Below are 25983 nucleotides of genomic sequence, written 5' to 3'. Positions count from 1 at the left end.
GGGGATCAACTCGATTATGCAATCATTCCACTATGGAGTGATTGTGAAACAGCCTTTCTGCTAAAGAATCAGCCAAAGCTTCGCCCGATGGCGCGAAGCCAGAGTCAAAGGCTGTTTTCAAAAACAATAAGCGAGGTTCCTTTTCGTGTTCTATGGCTAGTGGAAAAAACGATTAAGTGACCCCAAAATGTTTATATTGCGGTCCTGACGGCCATTCGATATTGAATTGCTCAGCATATGCCGCGTTATCAGTGCAGCAGCGGTTTGAATTCGCTTAGGCGGCTCCTTTATGCATCAATTGTCTTCGGAAGGGGCACACTGTTGCCAAATGTAAGGCAAACATAACACACCATTCCATAGAATGTTTTCTGTTTTTAACACTCGAGCGTTACCACCACCCCTTGACTCCGCACAGGATCAATCATCGACTTCACATTCTATGCATGCGAATGTGTCTGATAGTGTAATCCTAGTGGCGAGTTCGTTTTTGGCTAGAGCAGTACTCGATGCACTACTCGGGTAAGAAAGAAGATTCATACAGTGGTGAAATCGCGAGTCAATTGCAGTGAGTTCTCGTTAGAATTGTGGATTTTGAAGACCATTTCGCCATTGGTTGAAAAATCCTTGACAACCTGCAATTGGCTGATCCATCTGATCATAAGCCACAGAAGATCGATATACGCATCGGAGCTGAGACGTTCTTTTAGCTATTGTCTGTCGGTCACATTAAACAAGGTTCGAGTTGTCAGATTCTGCAAAATACACTTGTTGGCTGGATTGTCTCAGGGCGTTCCACGCGTTTAAGTCATGAGAAGACTCATGCTGTCAATCTGAGTTGCCAAAAAGAGTCTTATACCTCGATAGACAAATTATTGCAGAAATTTTGGTTATTGGAAGAAGTGCCAAAAAGTTCCGAACAGTTGAACATCAGTTATGTGAGTATCACTTTCTAGATGATTTGGAAATATTTTCATGTTAATTAAAATTTGACTGCCATTAAAATCAGATTCCAATCAGCTTGGTAACTCCTACGATGCCTGAAAATGCGCTATTATGTTATGTTATGTTATGTTATGGAAGAATATTTAACGTTGGGCCGCATGTCTAAAATAGATGATTAGATTCCAAGCCGATAACGATCTCAGAGTCTGACTCAACCAATACATTTGGCGTGTTGTAGTTGCCGAATGAAATTGCCTTTTTAAATCAAGCCAGACGAATTATTCATTGGTCGCTAAGCACCAAAACAAAACATTCCATCGGTAACAGTTAAGCCCTTTGATAATTACGGCAAAAGTCCTACTCCAAGAGCTCTTGGACTTCACAAGTCAGACTGGGAAAAATCCTTCCCCCAGATTTTTGATAATTCATGCCAGAAACTGAAGTCAACTTCGATTTAGCTGCAACGAATAAAGATACCACGATACGTGTTTACAGAGCCAACTTCAGCGAACGCCGACCTTTCAATAAGCTCATGTGTATATTGCAGAAATTGTCGTATTTCGTTGTTGACTTGCAAGTCTAAAGTAGCCCCCCACAAGACAAAGTATCTTTCTCGACTTGAGTTGTGCGGGGATCACCTTCTCGCGGATCTTTGTCATCGAATCAGAAATCTCATACGATTACCAATAGAACGGACGGTTCTTTGGTCTCATTCTGAAGTCACGCTTTATTAGATTTGGTCACATCCTTCGTCCTTGGAAAAATTTGTGTCGAATCGATTGGTTGAAATCCAAGAGTGGCAGAACAGAGGATGGCGCCATGTACCTACAAAGCAAAACCTAACAGATATCGCTTCAAGAGGCTCCGATGTTGATGAGTTACTTGCGTCGATGAGGGTTGGTGGGCTTTAATTTTTGAAGGAACCAAGAGAATCTTGGCCGGTTAACCAGCCTCTTATGACAGAGATGCGTAAGGGTACGCAAAACAGCTGTTGGACTAGCAGCTATGGTAGACCGACTTGATATCACGGAAACTATCGATGGTTTCTCATCGCAGGCTGCTGAGAGTGTCTGCTTATGTGTTTCGTTTTATTCAAAAATGTAACAATCAAGAAGTACAATTTGAGAGTATTCGTTATGGCGCGGTTCACTTAGAATTAGTATCTGACTAATCCACTAATACATTTTTGATGGCTATTGAGGAGTCCCACCGACCGTCGATTGCGACGAACTTCACCGGAGCAAGTCACCAGCTTAGGAGCTGCGAACTCGAATCGAGGAAGACGCGGACGCAATTCGCGAATTTACATCAAAAACAAATTTGCGTTCATACCACCAAGAGCTCCTCACTTCTGGGGTCTGTGGGAGGCAGGTGTGAAGCCAGCTGCTAACGGCCGAGGAGCTGCAGAAGACTCTTGTCGTATTGGAAACCGTCCTCAATTTCAGGGCCCTGGGATCAATAAGCGAGTACCCAACCGATAACGAGGCTCTAACGCCTGGCCACCTTCTGGTGGGAGGTTCATTAAGGGGTCTGCCAGCAAAGGGGACTCCAGACCAGCAGGGTCTCGCCTGCTTGAATCGATGTCGAGCTGTTTCGTTGCTCAAGCAACAGTTTTTGCGGCGATGGTCAAACGAGTATGTGCTCGGACTCGAAGTGCGGAGCAAGCGGCACCATCGCCTGCCAAACGTCGTCGTGGGAGAGCTGGTGGTCGTCGTTGAGGACAATTTGCCGCCCCAGTAGTGGCTGATCGGCAGAGTAACGGCAGTGCACACAGGAGAGGACGGCGTCATTAGAGTGGCAGAGATTAGGACGGCCAGTGGCAGAAATTTTAAAAGGCCGATCGACAAGTTGGTTTGGCTACCCGTTTAGTGAAGCCCCAAGCGCTTCATGGTGGCTGGTGTTGACGCAGATCCGCGCATTAAGTTACAAAATGAATTTGAAAACACGAATTCCAGGGTAAGTTAGGCTTAGGGCGGAGCGAGAGCGCAATGAAGCTTTATCACTCACTCTGGGAGCGAATTCACCTCGTTTCGCCGCCTTAGCGTAATGCTTAAGTTAGTTGTCGAATCAAATCAAAGCGATACGCACTAAACGTCATAGCAGACTTTTAAAGCCACCATAAATTTCGGTTTTGTTGCTTAGATAAAATACTTTAATTTTTCAGACAGCGGTAGCATTGGATCAAATCTTTGAATTTTAATGGAGGCTCGATTGTTACCACCGAGTTGCATAAGCTGTGATGTGAACGTTACCCAGCTGCCCAGTATCAATCACGACGCGGTTCTTTTTTTTCTAATTTATTTTTTTGTCTATGTTATTCTTTATTGCGCACTTACGCACGTGCCTAAGAGTTGGTGAGCGCACGTGCTTCTAGCCAATAGGAACGTTTGATAAACAATTGTTTTAATAATTTTAGGATGATTAAACTTTGAGCTCAAAGTTGATACAAACTCAAATAGGCTATAACAAATATATGCCTACATATTTACTTAGGTAAAAAAGAAATATTGATATAAGAATAAGGAAATGAGCGTCGATTATGATGTTTAGATAAATGCATACATAATTTATTTTCAATCATACTATAACATAAAAGTTAACTGTTGATCGCATCCCATCAACGATGACGCGACAGCATCACTTAAAATCTCATTATGAAGAGCTTACTGAATATAAGCAACAGTCAGCATAGAAGAGGTCAGGGACAGCCAGCGCGTTTATGGTAACCTGATGCGTGGCTGAATCCAACTGAGAGTCGGCTTAGTCTTGATACTCTTGTAACCGGCGGCCAACGAACAACAAAGGAAAATTACTTACTTATTACACTTCGCGCTACGCGCTTGCGCACTTAGGCCTTAAAAGATCGTATTTGTTTGAGTTATTCACCTATTTAATGCAAGAGGGGATACAAGATGCTTTATTTAAAAAATACTTTCCTCTTCTGGGATGGATCTCGCATTTCGACCAAACAACCGAACTATTTCCCATCGCCCTTACAGTCTTACCAAAGTTCAGTACCAAATGAAATAATGGAACTAAAATACCATCGAATACAGATAGCACAGCATACAATCAATTGCAATTTTTATTCTATTTATGGAATTCATAATAGACACGCATATCAATATATGTATATAGTGTATATGTATACATATTCACAACAACAGAACTTTGAACCATTTAAGATAAATTGCATGGTATAACCCACTGTATGTTTACAAATTGAATAATCATAACAATAGCATGGCTTCTGCAGCCGAATTTAAATAATGCTAACAGCAGCGAAAATCAAAAGAGTGGAGTGCCTTCTGTAGCCAAGCTCAAATAATGTCAACAATAATTTATAAACAAAAACAGACCAACAGAAAGCCGCTATATTGTTTTCAAAAGTCATAACTACGTTATTGTTTACATGTATGCATATGTATACTAAATTCTTCCGCTTTGCACTTGCCGAACGTAGCTTGCCAATATACCCCCATGTTAACTTCCGCGTATCCTTAATCGATCTTGATGAAATTTTCTGCAGAAGATCTGAACGTTCTAGAGAATATTCAAAAATTCTCAAATGACAACAGCATTTAAATTGTGGCTTAAATTGGCGTGTAGTTCCAATTGATTTATTTATTTGAATTATATAGATGTAGGCTGGCATGGGGCTGGCCGGAGCTATAAAATTAAAGATACTTGATCTGTATATACTATTCTGGAAGCCATATGTAAAATCTGGTGACGAAAGCATAAAACACACAAATGCGATATCTATTGCTTGGAAACGAAGAAAACTATCGTCCTTAACAAAACCAACCTTCTACTTTCTCTACTTTCAAAACTTCAAGCGACTAGCTGTGATAGGTTTTAACTACGATGCCTTCAACATACGAAGGCAGACAAACAGACATGGCTAGATCGACCAGGCAAATGATGACAAAAAAATGTATATATTCGGGTCGGAGATGCTTTCTGCCTGTTACTTAGACTAGCCCAAACTTATTATATCCTTTTATCCATTTTGAATGGATTTCGAGTATAGCCAATTTTCCCATAGATACAAACTATTTTCGTCAATGAAGGTCTCAACGTATGAAGAGCATCCCTACCGCCAAAAGTTCATATATTTGCGTAGTTTAATTAAGAATATATGTTTAATTAAGAATATATAGTCGGAGATCAATCCTTTTATGCGTTACACCCATAAAATTACAATAAATGGAGTCATCAAAAAGAATATACAACAAACATATATTAATATTTTTTTTTTACGCGATTCCCGATGCGACATACTGCACGACACGAAATGAAAATTAAATAAGAAAAGAAATAATAAAAAAATTATTAAAAAAAAAAACAATACAAACTATGAGTATGTGTACAAATACAATTACAAATAAAAATAAGGTCGGATCGTCAAACTCCTTCGACCATCGCTTGATGAAACCCATAACTATTCTGGCCTTATTGACCACGGTCTTAACATGAGAGTCGAATTCAAGTTTATGATCAAGGTTGACACCCAGCTCATTAACTTCATTAGAAGTACTTTAAACACGCTCGAGCGGTAAGCTATCAAGGATGTAAGAAACCAATTGAGGAGGGCTTCTATAGAAGGTCATTATCTTACATTTAGAGAAGTTTAAGTTTAAAAGGTTGTCTAGACACCAAGCGTGAAACTCATCAACGTCAGCTAGTAAGAGATAACATGATGCCATATCTTTATATGCAAGGCATAATTTTACATTATCAGCATACATTAATACTCGAGAGTGAGACAGTATCGAGGGAAGATCATTGATGAAAATAGTGAAGAGTAGCGGGCCAAGATGACTACCTTCAGGAACACCGGAAGTCACCAGGATACGTTTAGAAAACGAATTTCTGAAAAGGACCTTTTGGGTTCTATCACGCAAATACTCTGAAATTTAGTTCAAAAGATTGACTGGGTAGCCGAGAAGGCATAATTTATGAAGCAGCAAGGAGTGGTTGACAGAGTCGAAAGCCTTACTGAAATCCATCCAAACCGATCATTTACAAACGAAGTTAACTCAAGAAGGTTAGTGGTTGTGGATCTTCGCTTCACGAACCCATGCTGTGAAATAATAGAACTACATAAATGTTGCAGTTGAGATGTTATAATTCTCTCAAAAGCTTTAGATATAGCGGATAATTTGGTAATCCTTCCAAATGGTCGGAAAAGATGAAGTGTTTGCGGACAATTCAAAAAGTTTTGAAACAGGTTTTCATAATGCTGCAGCGCAGTACCTAAGCACGATAGCAGGAACACCATAAGGCCCCGCTGAGTAAGCCGACTTGAATCATCTGCAAACTTAACCGAAGGAGGCAAAATAGATGTCTTTCGTTTAGAATTGACAATGTTAAAAAATTGCTTAGGATTATGTGAAAATTGAAGGTGACAACGATTACCTTATAACAGATGGAATTTTGAGTGGAAAAATTCGATCGGGCAACTGCATAACGGGAGAAATCCGAATGATTTCCCGATTTCTTAAACTTTTTATAACATCTCGACCTCACGTTTTTTAACCTCATAAGTTCATTTGAGAACCAGGGAGGCCTATCAGCCCTCGCTGAGTGATCAAGAGGAACGCAGACATCAAAAATAGAGTACATAGTATCATAAAAAAGTTTAGTGGCAACATCAATGTCTGCACAATTGTACAATTGGCACCAACCGACTTGCAGAATAAGATCATTTAGATTATAAAACTCAGCCTTTCGGAAGCAACGCAAATGTTCAGCTAATTCCGGATCCTTGATAGGGACTCGGGCTGGTAAATCAATGACCATTTCCAGAGTTGGATGAAAAGGGTCTTCAGGAAATGTAAGCGGATTGATCCTGTGTACAACACTGTTGAACGAATCTAACACGAAAATTAGATCAAGAAATCTGTTACTTGAATAACGCACACGATTAACCTGCCGTAAGGACATTTCATGTAGACCATCAATAATAATAATAATTCGTTAGACGAAGACGGAAACAGAAAGTTTGAGTCTGATGGCGATAACCACTCGACATCTGGAAGATTTAAGTCCCGAAGAACTATTAAAAGATCTCTATCAGAAAGTATGGAGGAGATAGATTTAATAGCATTAATATAGGTTTGATAGGTGGACAAGTTAGATAGAGGGGGTATAACATGAAATAAATATAGAAAAACTTCCAAATACAACCTTTACAGCCACCAGCTCAATCTCTGAGATGGGAAGATTAATGCGTTCCGACGAAAGAGCAGACTCGATAGCTTTGAGTACTCCTCCACCGATACGGGAAACTCGATCACATCTGTAAGTAATGTATTTGAAGGTAAAAAGTAAAGGCGATAATTTGAAAATTAAAGGCAGGAAAATCTAAATACAGGTTAACAAGTTTAGATTTAAGACCTCTAACATTCTGGTAGGCAATCGCGAAAGAAGAATTTAGTTTTTTGACGCGACAACTTAAGTAGATGCGCCGCTAGCAAAACTCTTTACAACAAATGTTAGTAAATATTTCTGGCGGAACACTTATTTTAAAGGACGCAATATCCCTTTTATAAGCGATTAATTTTTGCCTGTATAAAGGCTTTTACATCATCTGATGAGAAGTGAGGGGCAAGCCTATAAAAAAATATATCTTTTCGGTGGAACACCCACTAGAGGCGTAGGACAGTGGGAACACCATTAGCTGTGGTACCTAAAGCAGTCGGTAGTCCGGACGACGAGCCTTCTAGCGGCTGTTGTAAATTTAATTGTTGCTGTCACCCTTTCGGAACTTCTACGACAGCGGATGACACGGATAAATTGACTGGTTTTTCTCGTGCCGACTGCACACAATTCAGGTCAGAATCAGTGTCCACAGCAGACCTCCCAGCTACCGGAGTAGTAGACTGCTGATTTGCATTCGGATGCTGAAGGGTATTAGGCAATGTCAAATCGCAAGGAGTGGGCTTTTTAGGCCCAGGAGACTCATCCAACAGTTTTAGGCTATTAAATTGGGTATCCAGGGCTGTGAGCTGATGGTTTAGTTTACGAAAACCAACAATCAGACCCCTAAAGCCACTCCTGGTCTGACGCACAAACGCCCGCATTTCACCATCAATCTCCCTACACGAGTCGCAACTATAGTGCACACCATTACGTTTGGCAATAGCGTCCCCCATTAGGCCAGTGTAACCCGCATTATCACACACCAACAAGCGGTAGAAAGTAGACAAAATCAAGTTGAAAAAAAAGATGAGAGAGCGCGAGAGGGCGAGTTTATTTTTAGATTGCTTGTTTGCTCACAAATTCGTGCACACCAAGAGAGGTGATGTGCAGTTAAACATAAACAACAAAACAACAACAAGAAGCTTACCCACAGAAGCTAATAGGGCAAGCGCACAAACAAAAATGACTTATTTTTAATGGGTTCAGGGAATAATAACGGAAATATTTGAAATATAAATATTAAAACGCCGGTGTTTTATTAAAATCAAAACAAAACGGAGAGCACAAGAACATGTCTGTTCGCTTCGATGCAGTCTATGAAATATACAGTACTAGCGGGTATAGCCCGGCCTTGCCCGTGGCACGTATAAAATAAATGTTCTCAAAAAGCTTTGAAAGTGTTTTTGAAACTGATCGGACGGTAAACAAATAACCTTCATACAAACGTTTTCCGCTAATTTACCACTATTGCGGGTGGAATTTCCCAAATCGTTTAAATACGTATTTATTAGATTTTCATGTAGAGCTTTGAAAATAGATTTGAAGGAAATCGGAAAAAAATTGGAACGTCACCAAAACAAATCTTTGCATTGCACTTTTTACTCAGGAAGCTTTGATCCTGCGAAAAATGTGAAACAGGTCTCAAATGATTTTTCTTATGGATACTTAGAAATGGATTTAAGCGCGAGACGTCACCCACCACATCTTTGACCCTCATTTTCACCAAGGAGGGATGGATTTTCCAAAAAGTGCGAAACACACTTCAAATGAATTTGAGGAAGGAGGAATACATTTTTGGAAAGGTGTGAAACACCCCTCAAATTAATTTAAGCAAAGAACTTTGAAATTGAGTTTGAGGCCGATCGGATGGTAAACAGAAAGTTTCATACAAACGTTTTTCGCGATTTTTCCATACTTGCGATTGGAATTTCCCGAAACCCCGTCTTAACGTGCACCTTCATCACATGCGGTAACCACATTGAAAATTTGAGCTTCCTAGCTTACGGTTTCGGCTGTGCGTTGATCACCAATCAGTCAGTCAGTCAGTCGGTCAAACAGTTGTGAACTGCTCTCGGCTCTCAATGGTCGTCGTTTGGCTGACACTTCCAATTATTTTTCTATGGTTAACCAAATGGACGAAAATAGATGACTTACTGACGCGGCAAAATATTGTTACTATGTATACCCTAAACCCATTAAAAGTATATAAGTATATAAACCCCATAAAGTATATATATTCTTGATCACCACCAATAGCCGAGTCGATCTAGCCATGTCCGTCTGTCAGTCTGTCCGTTTGTATGAACTCCAGGCTATAAGAGCTAGCGACATGAAATTTTACCTGTAGGTCCCCATAGTGCCTGCGCAGATCGAGTATGTTTCCGATAATCGATAACTTACTCCGTTTCCAATCAATCGATACAAATCGATGTTGACATCCTGTTTATTGAGCAAATTGGGTAAAAAATAAGAGCTTGAGTCACCAAACACGATGTGTTTCTCCTAGAATATTATATATATATCGAGTATCTTTAATTGTATACCTAACGCCAACTCCCCGCTGCCATTCCACAGCTATAAATGAAGTTAAGAACCCATTTTGTATTGCCTACCAATTAAAGCTACAATTTAAATGCAATTAACTTTTTAAGAAAACACAAATATTCTATGGTACAATGAGATATACTTTAGAAAATTTCAGTAACATCGGTTTTTGATGTACCCTGAACCCATTTAAAATGGGTAAAAGGGTGTATTTTATTTGGGCAAAATTCAAATGTATGTAACAGGCAGAAGGAAGCATAAAGTATATATATTCTTGATCAGCATCAATAACCGAGTCGATCAAGCCATGTACATCTGTCTGTCCGTCCGTCCGTATTAATAAACGCAAGGATCTCAGAACCTATAAGAGCTAGAGACATTTTCAAATTTTACCTGTAGGTCCTCTAAGTGCCTGCGCAGATCGAGTTTGTTTCCGATAATCGATTACTTACTCCGTTTCCAAGCAATCGAAAAAAATCGATATCGACACCTTTTTTTTTTTAGCAATTTTAGTAAATATTAAGAGCTAGAGTCACCTTGATATGTTGCTTCTAGAATATTATATGTTAATCAAGTATCTTTCATTATATGCCTATCGCCACCACCCCGCTAACACTGCAGAGCTATAAATCAAGTTAATAACCCATCTTATATTGCCCACCAATCTTAGTCACAATTTTGAGCTTTTGAATGAAAACCAAAGTTATATGTAACTGCGCAATTGGATGGGCAGCTAGCGAAAACCCCAAGAATTTATGTTTACATGTACACACACACATTCATCCGCGTCTGCTTCGCATTCTACCGCATTCTAACAACATTGTAATTGCGACTTTTTCTGTAACGCTATTTTATTTAGATTTTTTCTTAATAATACTTAAATATTTGTGTGGCTGTTGAGTAGAGGCATAGCGAGTGTAGCGGTCTGTCGCGAGTTCGAGCCCTACTTGGGAACTATTTTTTTTTAGTTTTGCTGGTTTGTCTGTTGAGTAGAGTCGTCAGCAAGTAATACGGTCAGTTGCGAGCTCGAAGCCTGCCTAGGGAACTTTTTTTTATATGTATCTTTATTACTTCAAACGAGCGCGTTGCGCGAACTGCATTTGGTGTTCGAATAAGAGGGTTCAGGGTATTCCCTAGTCGGGAGCTCCCGACTAGAACCTCTTACTTGTTTTTCGGTTTTTTGACTGCGCACATGTTTGCAAGGCAAATTTATAGAATTTGTGTTTACATCTACACACACATTCATGCGCGTCTGCTTCGAGTTCTATTAGAAACATTGCAATTGCGATTGGATTGTTTTCGGTGCTGCTGTTTAAATTCATTTTTGTCTCACTGAGACTTAATTATTGGATTTATTAAGTATTTGGTTTTATTTTTTTAACTTGTATGGCTGTTGAATGAAGACGACGGCAAGTAGTGCGGTAAGTTGCGAGTTCGAAGGGAACATTTTTTTAAAATTTATCTTTATTAATAATAAGGAGGTTCAGGGTATCCCCTAGTCGGGAGCTCCCGACTAGAACCTCTTATTTGTTTTATACTGCTGCAGAGGGTATTATAATATTCAGCTATCCCTCGATTTACACGGTAGATTGGTTCTTTGAAAATCCGTGCAAAACAAAACCGTGTAAAACGAGACACAGAGTTAATACAAAGTAATTGGATTTGTTCAATTAACCTGAAAACGGTGTAAATCGAACTAAAGAAGACAAAGAAAAGTCAAAGAAATGTTCATTATAATCGTGTAAAATGAGGTTTTTGCGTTCAATTCAATTTATTTTTGATAGTTAAAAACGTAAACATCAATTAAAAATATTCTTTTCAATTAAAAAAAAATTTTAACATAAGTAAAAAACTAAAAATATTCTGTCAAAACAATTAAAGAACTCAATCATAAAAACTTAAACTTAAAAAAGCAGAAATAAAAATCAGCCTTTATTCTTCTTCTGAAGTTTGTAAAGCTAGAAATTTCATTTTCTTTGGTAGTGCTGATGTAACATCACTTTCCGAGTCACTAACAGAAAATTCTCCAACGTTTTCCATAGGTTCAGCTTCACTAATTAAGATGTTCGCAACATTTTGCACTTGGCTTCTAAAAGGTTTGGATGGCAAGATATTAGTGATTAGCATTTACTTACTTTGGCGGGTATTCTTATAAATTTCTTTAAATTGACTGAGCGCATTTCTTATTGTTCTTTAAAATTTTAATGCATCAGGATTTCTGTTCAAAAAAAAAGTTTGCAGTTCTCTACCTAGTCGTAGCCCTTCTGCAATTACTTTTCCAGTAAATTTTTCAGCGTCATTATTGTCATCATAAGAACTGCTTTCTACATTATCTTCTGGAGTCATTTGTAAAATTAATAAACTGCCTTTTTCACGTGCTATTAGAATTCAATTCAAAAAATGGATTTGAAGTTTCTTCTTCTGCATGCACAATGTTGTTTTCAAAAACGCTAATGTGAATGGCGTGTTGTAAATGGAATAAATATTTACCATATGCTTTGCAAACTTATACAAATAAAACTATCAGAATAAGAGAAAAAAATTTTTTGTTGGGATTTGAAAACCGTGTTAAAGCGAAACCGTGTAAATCAAGTTCCGTGTAAGTCGAGGGATAGGTGTAGTCTCGAAATTTGTATATTGCTATATCTCGAATCTCATACAGTATATTGCATATATTCTTGATCAGATCAACAGCCGAGTCGATATAGCTATGTCCGTCTGTCCGTCTGTCTGTTTCTATGCGAACTAGTCTCTCAGTTTTAAGGCGATCGCCATGAATCTTTGCAGAAGTACATTCATCCTGTTGCACGCATTACATATGTCGGAACCGGCTAGATCAGACCACTATATTATACAGCTGCAAAAGGAACGATCGGTCGAAAGGGTAATTGAAGAATTTATGTTGGAACTCTTATTTACATTGGACCACTATATCATATAGCTGCCATAGGAACAATCGGTTGAAAATTAAGTTCTTTTATGAAAAACTTTTTGTTTTTCAAGATATCTTAACCATACTCGGCGTTAACTTTTTTCCCTCTGCTTCTTATCTGCGGCAAAGCATAATGAGTATTATGAAAAGGTTGGATCTACAAGGGTATTAAATCTTCTGCGTGCTGAAGATAGCCCTTCTTTCTGTTTTTTTTTTTTTTTTATCTCTTTGACGACTGTACGCTTAGTTGTGACACATGTCGGGAGACAATTATAATACCTTCTACAGCCTATACAACTAGCATCGCGACGGTTGCAAAACTTTTTTCTTTGGCGCGAGTGCTTGCATTTAGTCACAAAAAAACCTAACGAAATATGTTAACGTTGTTTTCTAGTTAACAATCCACTTAAGAACTTCCACCCACTTTTCAGTTCAAATAGTTTTCTAATTTTACAATACCCTTTTTGAATCTTGGGTACAAATGACCAAACTTCAGTTTCTAAAATGTTTATATTTTATTTTAGCCGACACACCACGAGCAGAATTGTTGTTTTCACCAATGGTTTCGTTAACAATTGGATTGACTTTAGCACTTTTCATTGCAACATTTGCTATTATACTCGCTCTCCGAATTCCATGCGCCGCAACTTCAAGAAGGCGACAGAAAGTGGCATCTATCGGCATTGAGTCTAGAGATGATTCTCCGGTTCCGAGCGACCAAAGCGTTAATAAAGATATCGATGAAACCGATGAAAGAAACCCAGACGTGATTCCAGAATTGAATGATTATGATGAACAAGTAAGTATGAGCATATATATTTTTTAAAATTTTGAATATATTAAACATGTTAAGAGAGGCAAACTACATTTTTCGTGATTGTTTGCCTGTCACGTCGTCTCTATACACATATTTAAATTAGGGAGTTCGAATGATTATAATGAAAATTTTCAAGGATATACTCAGAACTTCGCGGGGACGCCAAATTTTGTTTAATGGGCGGAAGATGGGTTTATCGACAAATCAGTTGTTTATTAATTGGAAATCATTTATATGAAATAATTCAAGACACTTCTTGGTGTTCGAAGTAAACGGAGATACTCGCGGAATAATATCAATAATCGAAATTCGAGTGCACGCCCAAAAGGCCAAACGTGGCTTTTGCAATCCCGCAAAAAGATTGCAACACATCAATTATTGTGACCCAATAACAAACAGAAAAAAAAACAGTAACGTCTAAAATTAAAACAAAACTACTTGCTGATGAAGCAATTTTTTTTTAATGTGCAAGTCGTCTTTGCTGTCGCACGCTGGTGCTAGTGTGAATAAAGACCCCGTTGACACCTTAGTGCATATAATAAATATCATGAAACCCAATTCACCCGCTGCAGCTGAAAGAAAGGCTATCTTCGACACGCCGAAGATCTAATACCCTTCCAGACCCAACCTTTTCATAATGCTCATAGTGCTTTGCCCGTATCTAAGAAGTACCGGGAAAATAGTAAATGCCGAGTTTAGTCAAGATATCTTGATAACCAAAAAAGGTTTTTAATCAAAAACCTGGTTTTCGACCGATCGCTCTTATGGCAACTATATGATATAGAGGTCCGATATTGATGGGATTTTATATATATAAGTAGCATAGTTAAACTAATAGATGGCGAGTTTGGTAAATATATCGTGAAAAACAAAAAATTTTGCCATACAACGACTTGTTTTTCGACCGATCGTTCCTATGGCAGCTATATGATCTAGTGGTCCGATCTTAATAGGATTTTGCCTATATACAAGAAGTATAGTAAAACTAATAAATACCAATTTTGGTCAAGATATCTTGAAAAACAAAATGTTTTTTCATACAAAAACTTAATATGATGTAGTGGTCCGATCCAGCTGGATTTCACATATGTGCTGCGTGCAACAGAAAGAGGGACTTCTGCAAAATTTCATTAAGATAGCTTTAAAACTGAGGGACTAGTTAGCATAGAAACAGACAGACGGACAGACGGACATGGCTCTATCGATTCGACTGTTGATGCTGACAAAGAATAAATATACTTTATGGGGTCGGAGATGTCTCCTTCTATGCGTTACACAAATCACGACAAAATCATAATACCCTCTGCAAGGGTATAAAAAACGAGAAGTGCAAGGTCATAGACTGCAGATTCCCACTTGCGGCGCGGCGAAAACAGAACAAGACTGACACTAGTCCAGTTCAAATACATACATCCAATAGATATGCTCTCTTGGCGCCACCCGAAAACGACGAAGACATGGAGACTGATGTATCTGCGGCCGAGCAGATAAGCTTAGCCCAAGAAGAGAACTTGCCTGCCTCAGCGACTCCTCAGGTTAAGGCTGGCGGCAGCCAGCCCAACGCCGTCACCCATGCCAGCACCAGCTTCTCCGTGCCCGAAGAAAGGGCCAACCACAATATCACCACTGGAGGCAAGAAGCCACCCCCATCGTCCTCTATGACATTAATGACATTAACGATGTGTGGCTCATACTATCTAAAGTAGTGGACCTGGATAACCTGACCATCAAGTCCAGCCTAGACTATGCGACTCTAAGCCAATGATGTGCCCACGTACAGGGCCATCGTAAAAAAATTGGAAGAGCAAAATATCCAAATCTATTCATACCAGCTGCAGGAGCACACTTATTAAAGGCCTTCACCCCTCAACACTCAACCGAGAGCTCATCGACGAGATGGAGGCTCTAGTACAAAAACACGTTATCGGAACAATTCTGATGTCAGAAACTAAAACCAACGGTCCTACTTTCCCCAGAATCTTTGGCTTCGAGGCGTTCCCTGTACACTGCACTCAAAATCGCTCAGCTAGTGGCGGCTGCGCTGTCCTTGTCCGGAGTAACTTAGTTCACTTCCCGCAATTGAGCCTTGCAAATCGTGTTTACCAATATTCGACTGTGAAAGTCTCCACTGATGCTGGTAGCCTGGATTTCGGAGCAGCCTATTGCAGGCCAAATAAGCAGACGTCGACTGATGACTTCAACGTCTTACTCAACTCGGCTGGAAGCAGATATCCAGTGGGAGGCGACTGGAATGCACATCACTGGCTGTGCACATCAACTAGCTAACAGCCTAGCGCATCGTCAAGCAAATGTACTGGCCACAGGTTCTCCCACAAGATACCCGTACGGCAGCAGAGGTACTCCGTCTTGCATAGACTTCGCTATCTACCAGAGAATCCCTGACTAGCTACTTTTAATCGCTGACAGGCGGCTGGATTGTGCTGGCAACGGACTGCCCGCAGATATAGCTAACCTGCTCAGGATCAAGAGGCGGTGGAGACACATGTTCCAGACGACTCAGTATCCGTGGGATAAGGCGGAATGGCGAAGAGCGGAGCGGCAACTCAAGGAAGCCCTTCGCAGACATAAAGACGCATCGTTTTCCAGAAGGTGGAAGAGCATGAACTATACCCATGACTCAGGATACTCGCTCTGGCGAGCAACTAAAACCCTAAAGCGCCAGCCCTGGAGAACCGTTCCCCTTCTTCGCCATAATGAAACATATTGCCTTCCAGACGAAGAGCAAGCTGATACCTTCGCCAGCCACCTCGAGGAACGGTTCACACCTTTCGAGTTGGCCTCCCCAGAAGAGCCCTGCCAATGCACGCGCTCCTTTTTAAACCGCGGACCTTCAACGCCATAATAAGGACGCAACACTTCCCTGCCCAGTGGAAGTAAGCGAGAATCCATATGATCCATAAGTCGGGCAAGACGAAATTTAACCCAGAGTCATATCGGCCGATCAGTCTCCTGCCTTCCTTATCGAAGGTTTGGGAAAGACTGATTGTCGCCCGACTTGCTAGGCTTTTGGATCAAATGGCCATTCTTCCTCTTCACCAATTTGGGTTCAGGGGTGGGCATGGCGCTGTTGAACAGGTTCACAGAGTGATTAACCATATTCTTAAGGCTTACGAAGACAAAGAATATTGCTATGGAGTCTTTGTTGACGTTAACCAGGACTTCGACCGAGTCTGGATAGATGGATTGCTCCAGAAGATCAAGATGAGTCTTCCCGCCCCCTTACTACTACTACTTTTATCTAATGAAGCGTAAGTTTGAAGTCAAAATCAGGACAGCAATCTCTCCGGTTCGTTATATGAAGGCGGGTGTCCCTTAAGGCAGCGTACTGGGTCCCTTCCTATACAATTTGTACACGGCAGACATCCCCACTCCGGATGACCTACATGAGTTCGCCACCCCAGGCAAACACTTGATGGCCACATTTGCTGATGACGTGGCAATATTTTACTCCGCCCACTGTGAGTACGAAGCCACTGATGGGGCCCAGGAATACATTCACTTGCTTGAGAGCTGGGCTCGCAGGTGGAACATCAAGTTCAATGCCTCGAAGTGCCAGGCGGTCAACTACACACTAAGGCGGGGCAAGACTCCAGCAGTCTGAATAGATGGCAGCCCCCCTCACCCTGAAATAGGCGCCAAGTATCTTGGAAGTGTACTGGATAAAAGGTTACCTTTCGTGCGCTCGTCGACGGCTTTCTCAAGCAGTGCCGCTTTAAGATGGCCAACGCCAACTATCTACTTAGCCCCAACAGCCCATTGCCACTTCACTGCAAACGGGCAGTTGAAAACGTCGTGGTGGCGCCAGCTTGGAGATACGGCATCCAGGTTTGGAAAATTGCATCTCGTACAAATAGAAGACGGATTCAGATACTCCAAAAGTTTTCCCTGCGCCGAATGACCGATGTTGACTGGTACGTCAGAAAAAGAGACGTCAAAATGGAGACTTTAGACAGCCAAGTCGAAGCATTCGCCAACCGATACAAGGAACGCTTGCAGCGACACTGTAACCAGGAAGCAAGGGACCTCGCTGGGTGGTGTGTAGTCAGGAGGCTCAAGAGAAGATCCTTTAAGAACGTCATCCGACCTAGACACAGGAGACGCCCCAGAGCCCCTCGACTACCTACGTGACGATGCAGCCTTACTCAAAGAAGATGCCTTTGAGGTTTTTCCACGATAAAGCCTGAAGACCCAATCAGGCTTGGCGAAATACCACCTAAGTTAACTGTATTGTAATAAAAATGTATGATGTTTTTGATTCAATACAATAAACATATATAAAAAAAATTAAATAATTGACCGTCGATTAGACCCTAGCTTCTTGAATCATTTGAATCAATTGAGTAAGGCTTTCACGTCTACCAGATATGTCATTGGCTTATCGAATGTTTGAAAAACGATTTTTGCCATTTGTAAGGCGGCTCTCGAAGTCGGTTGAATTTGCATATCTTTTCTTCAGCTTATTGCGGAGCATTCTGAGGCAATCAGTAGGCAATCTTGGCTTATATATGAAACAATGAATACGGCGACTCTCAAGCACTTTCTTCCTACATTTTCTATTGCTATCAAGTGTGCGGTGTCTTGACATAATAATGCCTTTATTCAATTTTATAATTCGATAAATGTGACATCATATGAACGGGATTTTGGACGTTTTTAAGATCTTCTGAGAGTTCATTGAATTGGCGTGAATGTAATCTCAACTGCGTAGTGTTGCGGGCACATCTTATCACTACGAGTTCGAGTAGGGACTTGAAATGGGTATTGGTTAGCCACGGTTCCATCCATTGAATCAAATGATGAGTCCAGCTCTAAAGTAGTGCAATCTTAAAATGGAATATAGGACTCTTAAATTTCTGCGACTCGATCGGCTTCAAAAATTGAAAGCTTTGTTAAGTGCGTTTCTATCTAAAGTAAAACAAATTTTGAGTTAGACCACAACACTATTATACCCTTGCAGAGCATATTATAATTTTGTCTCGAAATGTGTAACGCACAGAAGGAGACATCACCGACCCATTAAAGTATATATATAATCTTGATCAGTATCAACGGCCGAATCGATATAGCTATGTCTGTCTGTCTATTTCTATGCGAACTAGTCCTTCAGTCTTAAAGCTGTCGTCCAGAAATTTTGCAGAAATCCCTCTTTTTGTTGCACGCAGTACATAAGTCCGAACCGGCTAAATCGGAAATCTTTATTATATGGCTGCCGTTCCTATTGCATGGATCGGTCGAAAAGCAGGTTCTTGTATAAAAAACTTTTTTGTTCATTAAAATATCTTGACTAAAGTTAGCATATGTTAGTTTTACTGTTCGCCTCATATATATGAGTTGCAAAAAATCTTACTTACATCGGACTATATCACAAAGCTGCCTTGGGAACGATCAATTGTTGTTATAAGGAAAACTATTTTGTTTTGCTAGATATCTTGACAAAACTTGGTATTTATAAGTTTCCTACATGTATGCGTAATGTTGTTTACATCGGATCACTATATACAAAATACCATACCAGAACGATGTCGAAAATTAGGTTTTTCTATGAACAACTTTTTGTTTTTCAAGATATCATAACCATTCTGCATTAACTATATTCCCTCTGCTTCTTAGATGCAAGCAAAGCATTATGAGTATTATGAAAAGGTTGGTCTGCAAGGGTATTAAATCGTTGGCGTCCCAAAGATAGCCTCGCTTTCTCGTTTTTCATTGGGATTAAATATCATTGGTATGATTCTATTGATTATGTCTACTGCTACATGAACCGCACGAGCACATGAGCTCTGCACTTGTTGACAATCTTGTTGGAATATATGTGCATTGGACGTGAGCAAAGACCATTTGCCACATACGCTCTTAATAAAGTATCTGAAAAAACGAGAGCTGGGTCAGAGGCTACTCTGTTGACGCATCTCGGAATACGTAAACTTGGCAGCAGCAGCAGAAATGAAATTCATACCATGTGGAGACCTCGGCTAGATCGATTTTGTCGCGTTTTAGAAAGACATTAAGCCCCATCTGTGTACATGTCTGACGATACATTATTTTTAGATTATTACGCTGACCAGAGTACGGGCATTTCAAAATAGGTCACTATTTTTATTGGTTTCTGCCAATTTGGATAGACATCTTATTGCAAAAAATAGTTCTGGTGCAGTTTCACATAGTACAGAGTTTAGCTGACGATGATAGATCCTTGATATTGCAGGGCTGAGAAGGGTCTTCTGTAAAGTGGAGCAATTTTGGAAAATTTTTAATTTGTCAAATTTAAAATTATATTAAAGATCCTTTCAGCATTTAAGACAAGATCAACATTGGTTTGCGAGCTAAATAATTGCGAACTATTTATTATTCAATTGAATCTGCTAACTTGACTCATTCACTTAAATTGTTGTTATACCCTGAACCCATTGAAAATGGGTATAAGGGTATATTGTATTTGTGCAAAATCCAAATGTATGTAACAGGCAGAAGGAAGCATAGATGTAGGTGCTCCTAGCGCCTGCGCAGATCAAGTTTGTTTCCGATAATCGATAACTTACTCCGTTTCCAAGCAATCGATAAAAATCGATATCGACATCCTGTTTTTTGAGCAAATTGAATAAATAATAAGAGCTAGAGTCACCAAACGTGATAAGTTGCTTCTAGAATATTCTTTCATTTTATACCTATCGCCACCTCCCCGCTTCCACATCAGAGCTATAAATCAAGTTAATAACCCAACTTTTATTGCCAACCAATTTAAGCCACAATTTAAATGCAATTGACTTTTTCAGAATACACAAATACAAATATCATTGTACAAATATGGTACAATGAGATATACTATAGAAAATTTCATAAAGATCGGTTAAGAAAAACCAAAGTTTTATGCAACTGCGCAATTGAATGGGGCAGCAGCTTTAAGAATTTCTGTATACATGTACACACACACACATTCATGCTATTTTAGTTCCTTTTTTATCATAAGCACATAATTATTGGTATGGCTGCTAAGTAGAGACATAGCAAGTGGTGCGGTCTGTCGCGAGTTCGAGCCCTACCGGGGAAAGTATTTTTATTTTTTTTTTTTTGCTGGTGTGGCTGTTTAGTAGAGTCGACAGAAAGTAATGCAAGTTGCGAGTTAGAACACTGTCAAGGGATCTTTTTTTTTAATTTATTTCGAGTTGGAATAAGAGGGTTCAGGGTACTCCCTAGTCGGGAGCTCCCGACTAGAACCTCTTACTTGTTCAAACTACGGACGATACTTAAAACTCACTTTAAATCAACCGCGATTTTATGCAACCATGTACATTTTTATTAAACTCGGACTGAAATTCCCCAATGCCCAGTAACTTAAAGAAATCACTCTCTTAATCGCCTAAGCTAGAGTTTTCTTCAGAAATGCGATGATTTGAGAACCTGAGACCAGCAGCACTCTTGCTAAGATATATTTATTATCCTTGTTTTACACGGACAAAAGCACTGTATTTTGAATGAAAGCATGCATTGTATAATACTGCACCGATGCTTATGCCAATTGTGTGGAGCGTCTTACAGCTTGAAAAACCATGCCAATTTTTGTTTTTTAATTTGGAGAGGTGCGCAATTTTAGCAATCCTTTTCTTTTTATATATAGTTATTGTATTGAATCAAAAATAGCATACATTTTTATTACAACACAATTAACTTCGGTGGTATGTCGCCTTTTCTATATATTACTATTATCCTTTGGCTGGTTTGTACATGAATTAATCACTGCTATTTTGATGCCTGTATCCAATTGGTACTTTAACCTGCTTTGATTAACTCGTGTCATCCACCTTGAGTTGCTGGAACCTTTGCTTCAGAACTGTTTGACAACCGATTCATGCAGGTAAGTTCAGAAGCTTAACTGCTAATGCCAGTCTGCTTCGGTCATTTCAAGAACTTCGGTCATAATAAAATGAATGAACATTACATTTTTGAATGCTTTATAATCGCTTAATGCCAGCAGTGACCGCAGAGACTGTTTCAATCAACATTGGTCCTTTCGTCCTTAGCTTGGCAATGATTTTGGAAACGCCAAAGGTCCGAAGGCAAATCTGACCACTGAGTTAAGACAATGTGGGTTCAGGACAATACCTTGTAAATTCCAAAGTCAATCGCCGTGGGCAAACGGGTGGCTCTTAGCGTCAGGTAGAAAATGTGTTGGCCCCCCAATAGCCAGGAACTAAATGTTGTACCCATCAGGAAAACACAGCCTGCAAATTCAAAAGTGACAATGAACGCCACTCGCTAAAAAAAAATCAAGCGTAAGGCACAGAGCCTATTGCATTCTCCAGCGGCCAACAGGAAGGATGGCCAAGATAACAACTTTCAATCGCTGCCTCTTGCGTCGATGTCCTGTCACTGTGCAGCTCGTTAATGTAGTTAAAAAGCTTATCGTGAGCTAACTAACTAAATGGAAGTAATGGTAAAGATACAGGCGGGCCAGATCTAGGAAGAGCATGCATCTGGCTCTAAAGGCAGGCCAGCGGTTCTAGCTCAATACCGTTGAGAGCGTGGTAGAAGCCAGTGGGGCTCCTTAGTTGACTGCCAAGCTTTAAGAAATAGAACAGACGGGAAAACTCACTCATTTGAATCTGGATACCTCAAATTCGCTTCGATACATCACACATCTGATCTACAACTTTTTTTCCACAAGCAAGCGATTGAACCTATCCATATTGATCACATAAACTGGGAGAAGTATCTGAATGAAAAAAAATGGAACTATGTGGTCCAGTCTGCATCGTAGTACACGATATTCATATCTTTTGTGCTTTTTGCTTTGGCAACAATTAATTATAATAATGAACGATAACGACCACGAACTTCTTAGAAAATCAAACTTTGTTGCAGACGATACTTCGCTAATAACGCCTGATATATTACAATTAGTGCGAGATTAGCCTAAAAGTAACATCTCAAAAGTTTATGGAGCCAACGCGAAAATCTATAATTTGCAAAACATAAAATTGCACGATAACACCAAATGAAAGAAAAATGTAATACGCATGCTGAATTGCGCAAAGCAAATATAAGCCATAAGTTTAGTAGTAAGCTCGCCCAATCTCTAATAAAGCTAAATTCGCCAAGAAATAAAGTCTGACGTATTACGTCGTAAGTATCAAATGAAAATAACAAATCTAATTGAGTGTATTACTTAAAGGACATACAACTGAAGCCCCAACATGATAAAATACGTTCATTGAATTTGATTGATTTTTCAGTCTCCGAGTCGTAGTAAGACCTGCGGTGTGGGAGCCAGTAAATTTAAATAATTAAACTCTTGAAACTCGTAGTCGTGTATGCCCAGCAGTAGAGTATTATATTTCGGAACGATCGGCCTAATGTCGTCTCGCTCTCACGCACCGGCTATTGTATTATTTGTATTTTCTCGTTCCTAATGTCGTCTCGCTCTCTTTTCTCCTTCCCGTTGCGTAGACACAGTGAGCTATCCACGTGATCACGCATTTCGTCTTGAGCTGCGAAATAGAACAAATGCAGCTGGCGCACATAGTCATTTGTATTAACATTGTCCAAGACTACATGTGGTCAAAAATTTCTGTTGTTATTAAAATTGAATACAAACGTATCTGATGAGCGAGACTCCGATTGAGACGCGAAAAATGTGATTCTTTTGCCATGGGAGGCAGGTTGTACTGGTTAACCTAGATTCACATTTTACAGGGTGCACTAGCAGCTGACACCAAGCTTAGGCCTATCTGCATGAGGCATTCCCGCGTTCCAAATCCTGCACTCAAACAAGTTCCTCCATTCTCCAGCATAATACTAAGCTCCCATTCACCCCGGCTAAAGCGCTTTTGACAGTTGACCGGGCTCTTTTCATCGCGTCATGATTATTTCCTGCTTAAACCACATGAGTTGCTGTATCATTCATACCTTTTATTACTTGGTAGAGTACAGCAACTGTTGGTAACGTCCAAACGTAGAGATGGCAGAGTACTAAGGACTCAAAGAAGGGTCTCTCTGGGAGCGAAATAGAATAAACCACAATCGACAATAGTCTATCTCGTTCGGTTCAAAGCACACGCGTGCTGGTTGAAATTGTTGCATCAAACTGCAAGCTGTTCGATATTTTCTGTAGGATAGCCAACCTGAGATTAAATTATATTATTTCATGTAGAGTCTTTCTTTATTATTATGTAAGCTCGGTATACTTATTTCCTGTATGTTTTTCTTTATGCGCAGAAGCAGACAACTTTAACGCACCACATCGGCAGCAACTTCGTTCAGCCCAATAAGCTGCACCGATGGTCTACTGACTAGCGAATTATTTGATCGGGCTCGGAATGCTACTATGAGTGAGAATGTTCGATGTGTGTGTTCTATGAGTAGATACCGCTATCTAATACCGATTAAGTCTTATTGGAAAATAATTAAGGGCGTCTTCATTTGGATCATGCCATTAATTGACAAGTGAATTATGTTTAAACATATTTATTAAAATGAACCGATAAATTTTATAGCTAGGTCCGTTGCCAAAAAGACCCAATACTGATGTCATATTGTTTATGTTAAATAACTCATTAATGGGTAACCACCCAAATGAATCACAAATGATAAACATCCATAGAACCCTAGCCATTGGAGTTCTTAAATAATAGACCGTTATTTGCATTTATTCTGTACCTGATAACTGCCCGACTACACACTATTGAAGCAACATGCTATTAGCATATGTTCACACAAGCAGTGTATCTAACCGTCGCTACTTCAATGAAGTTGGTTCTGACTCCGGAATCAGAACAAAAAACATGTTCACCACTTACACTTACACTAAAGCATTGTAACATAGAATGAGAAAATACAGTCGACAAATAATCTAAAGATCGAACAAACGTGTTTTTCTTAAATAAGCACATAACTAAATAAATACAAAAACAAAAAAAAGTAAGAGGTTCTAGTCGGGAGCTTCCGACTAGGGAATACCCTGAACCCTCTTCTTCCAACATCAAATGCATATATATATTCTATTTTCGAAGCTATATGTCAAGTTTGGTGACTCCAGCTCTTATTATTTCTTCTAGCTCTTATAGGTTCTGAGATCCTTGCGTTCATACATACGGACGGATTGACGGACGGACGGACAGACAGACAAACAGACGGACATGGCTAGATCGACTCGGCTATTGATGCTGATTAAGAATATATATACTTTATGGGGTCGGAGATGCTTCCTTCTCTCTGTTACATACATTTGGCTTTCGCACAAATACAATATACCCTTATACCCATTTTTAATGGGTTCAGGGTATAAAAAAGTTCCCAATGCAGTGTTCGAACTCGCGACAGACCGGACCACTTGCCATGCCTCTAGCATTACTTACTGTCGACTCTACTCAACAGCCACACCATAAAAAAAAATAATAATAATACTTTCCCCGGTAGGGGTCGAACTTACGACAGACGGCACCACTTGGTATGCCTCTACTCAGCAGCCACACCAACAATTAACTACTTATGATAAAAAAAGGAACTAAAATAACAAAAAAAAGATGCAATTACCCATGCTATTAGAATGCGAAGCAGACGCGCATGAATGTGTGTGTGTACATGTATACAGAAATTCTTAAAGCTGCTGCCCCATTCAATTGCGCAGTTGCATATAATTTTGGTTTTTCTAAACCGATCTTTATGAAATTTTCTACAGTATATCTTATTGTACCAGAGAATATTTGTGTATTCTGCAAAAATCAATTGCATTTAAATTGTGGTTTAAATTGGTTGGCAATATAAGTTTGGTGATTAACTTGATTTATAGCTCTGTGGTGGTAGCGGGGAGGTGGCGATAGGTATGAAATGAAAGATACTTGAAATATCTATAATATTCTAGAAGCAACATATCATGTTTGGTGGCTCTAGCTCTTATTATTTACCCAATTTGCTAAAAAAAAAAACAGGATGTCGATATCGATTTTTATCGATTGCTTGGAAACGGAGTAAGTTATCGACTATTGGAAACAAACTCGATCTGCGCGGGAGCTAGGAGCATCTACATCTTAAATTTCAAGTCTCTAGCTCTTATAGGTTCTGAGATCCTTGCGTTCATACATACGGACGGACGGACGGACAGACAGACAGACGGACATGGCTAGATCGACTCGGCTATTGATGCTGATGAAGAATATATATACTTTATGAAGTCGGAGATGCTTACTTCTGCCTGTAACATACATTTGGCTTTCGCACAAATACAATATACCCCTGTACCCATTTTTAATGGGTTCAGGGTATAAAAAGTCAATTGCATTTAAATTGTGTTTTAAATTGGTTGGCAATAAAAGTTGGGTTATTAACTTGATTTATAGCTCTTGGGTGGTAGCGGGGAGGTGGCGATAGGTATGAAATGAAAGATACTTGAAATATCTATAATATTCTAGAAACAACATATCATGTTTGGTGGCTCTAGCTCTTATTATTTACCCAATTTGCTAAAAAAAAAACAGGATGTCGATATCGATTTTTATTGATTGCTTGGAAACGGTGTAAGTTATCG

At 39.6% G+C, this 25983-nt stretch overlaps 1 protein-coding gene across 1 annotated transcript in view; it reads left to right on the top strand.

Moving 5' to 3' along the window:
* The window catches only part of LOC115760380 (hemicentin-1), a 697894-nt gene that overhangs the window by 628873 nt on the left and 43038 nt on the right, over window positions 1–25983 (top strand). The window contains exon 15 of the mRNA XM_030701676.1: window positions 13150–13424. Within this exon, the coding sequence (XP_030557536.1) occupies window positions 13150–13424 (275 nt within the window). The remainder of the gene's footprint in view (window positions 1–13149; window positions 13425–25983) is intronic.

This window comes from Drosophila novamexicana, unplaced genomic scaffold, assembly GCF_003285875.2.
Source record: "Drosophila novamexicana strain 15010-1031.04,08,12 unplaced genomic scaffold, DnovRS2.1 tig00000434-arrow-pilon, whole genome shotgun sequence".
NCBI lineage: Eukaryota > Metazoa > Arthropoda > Insecta > Diptera > Drosophilidae > Drosophila > Drosophila novamexicana.
This window is presented reverse-complemented; position numbering and strand designations above follow the sequence as displayed.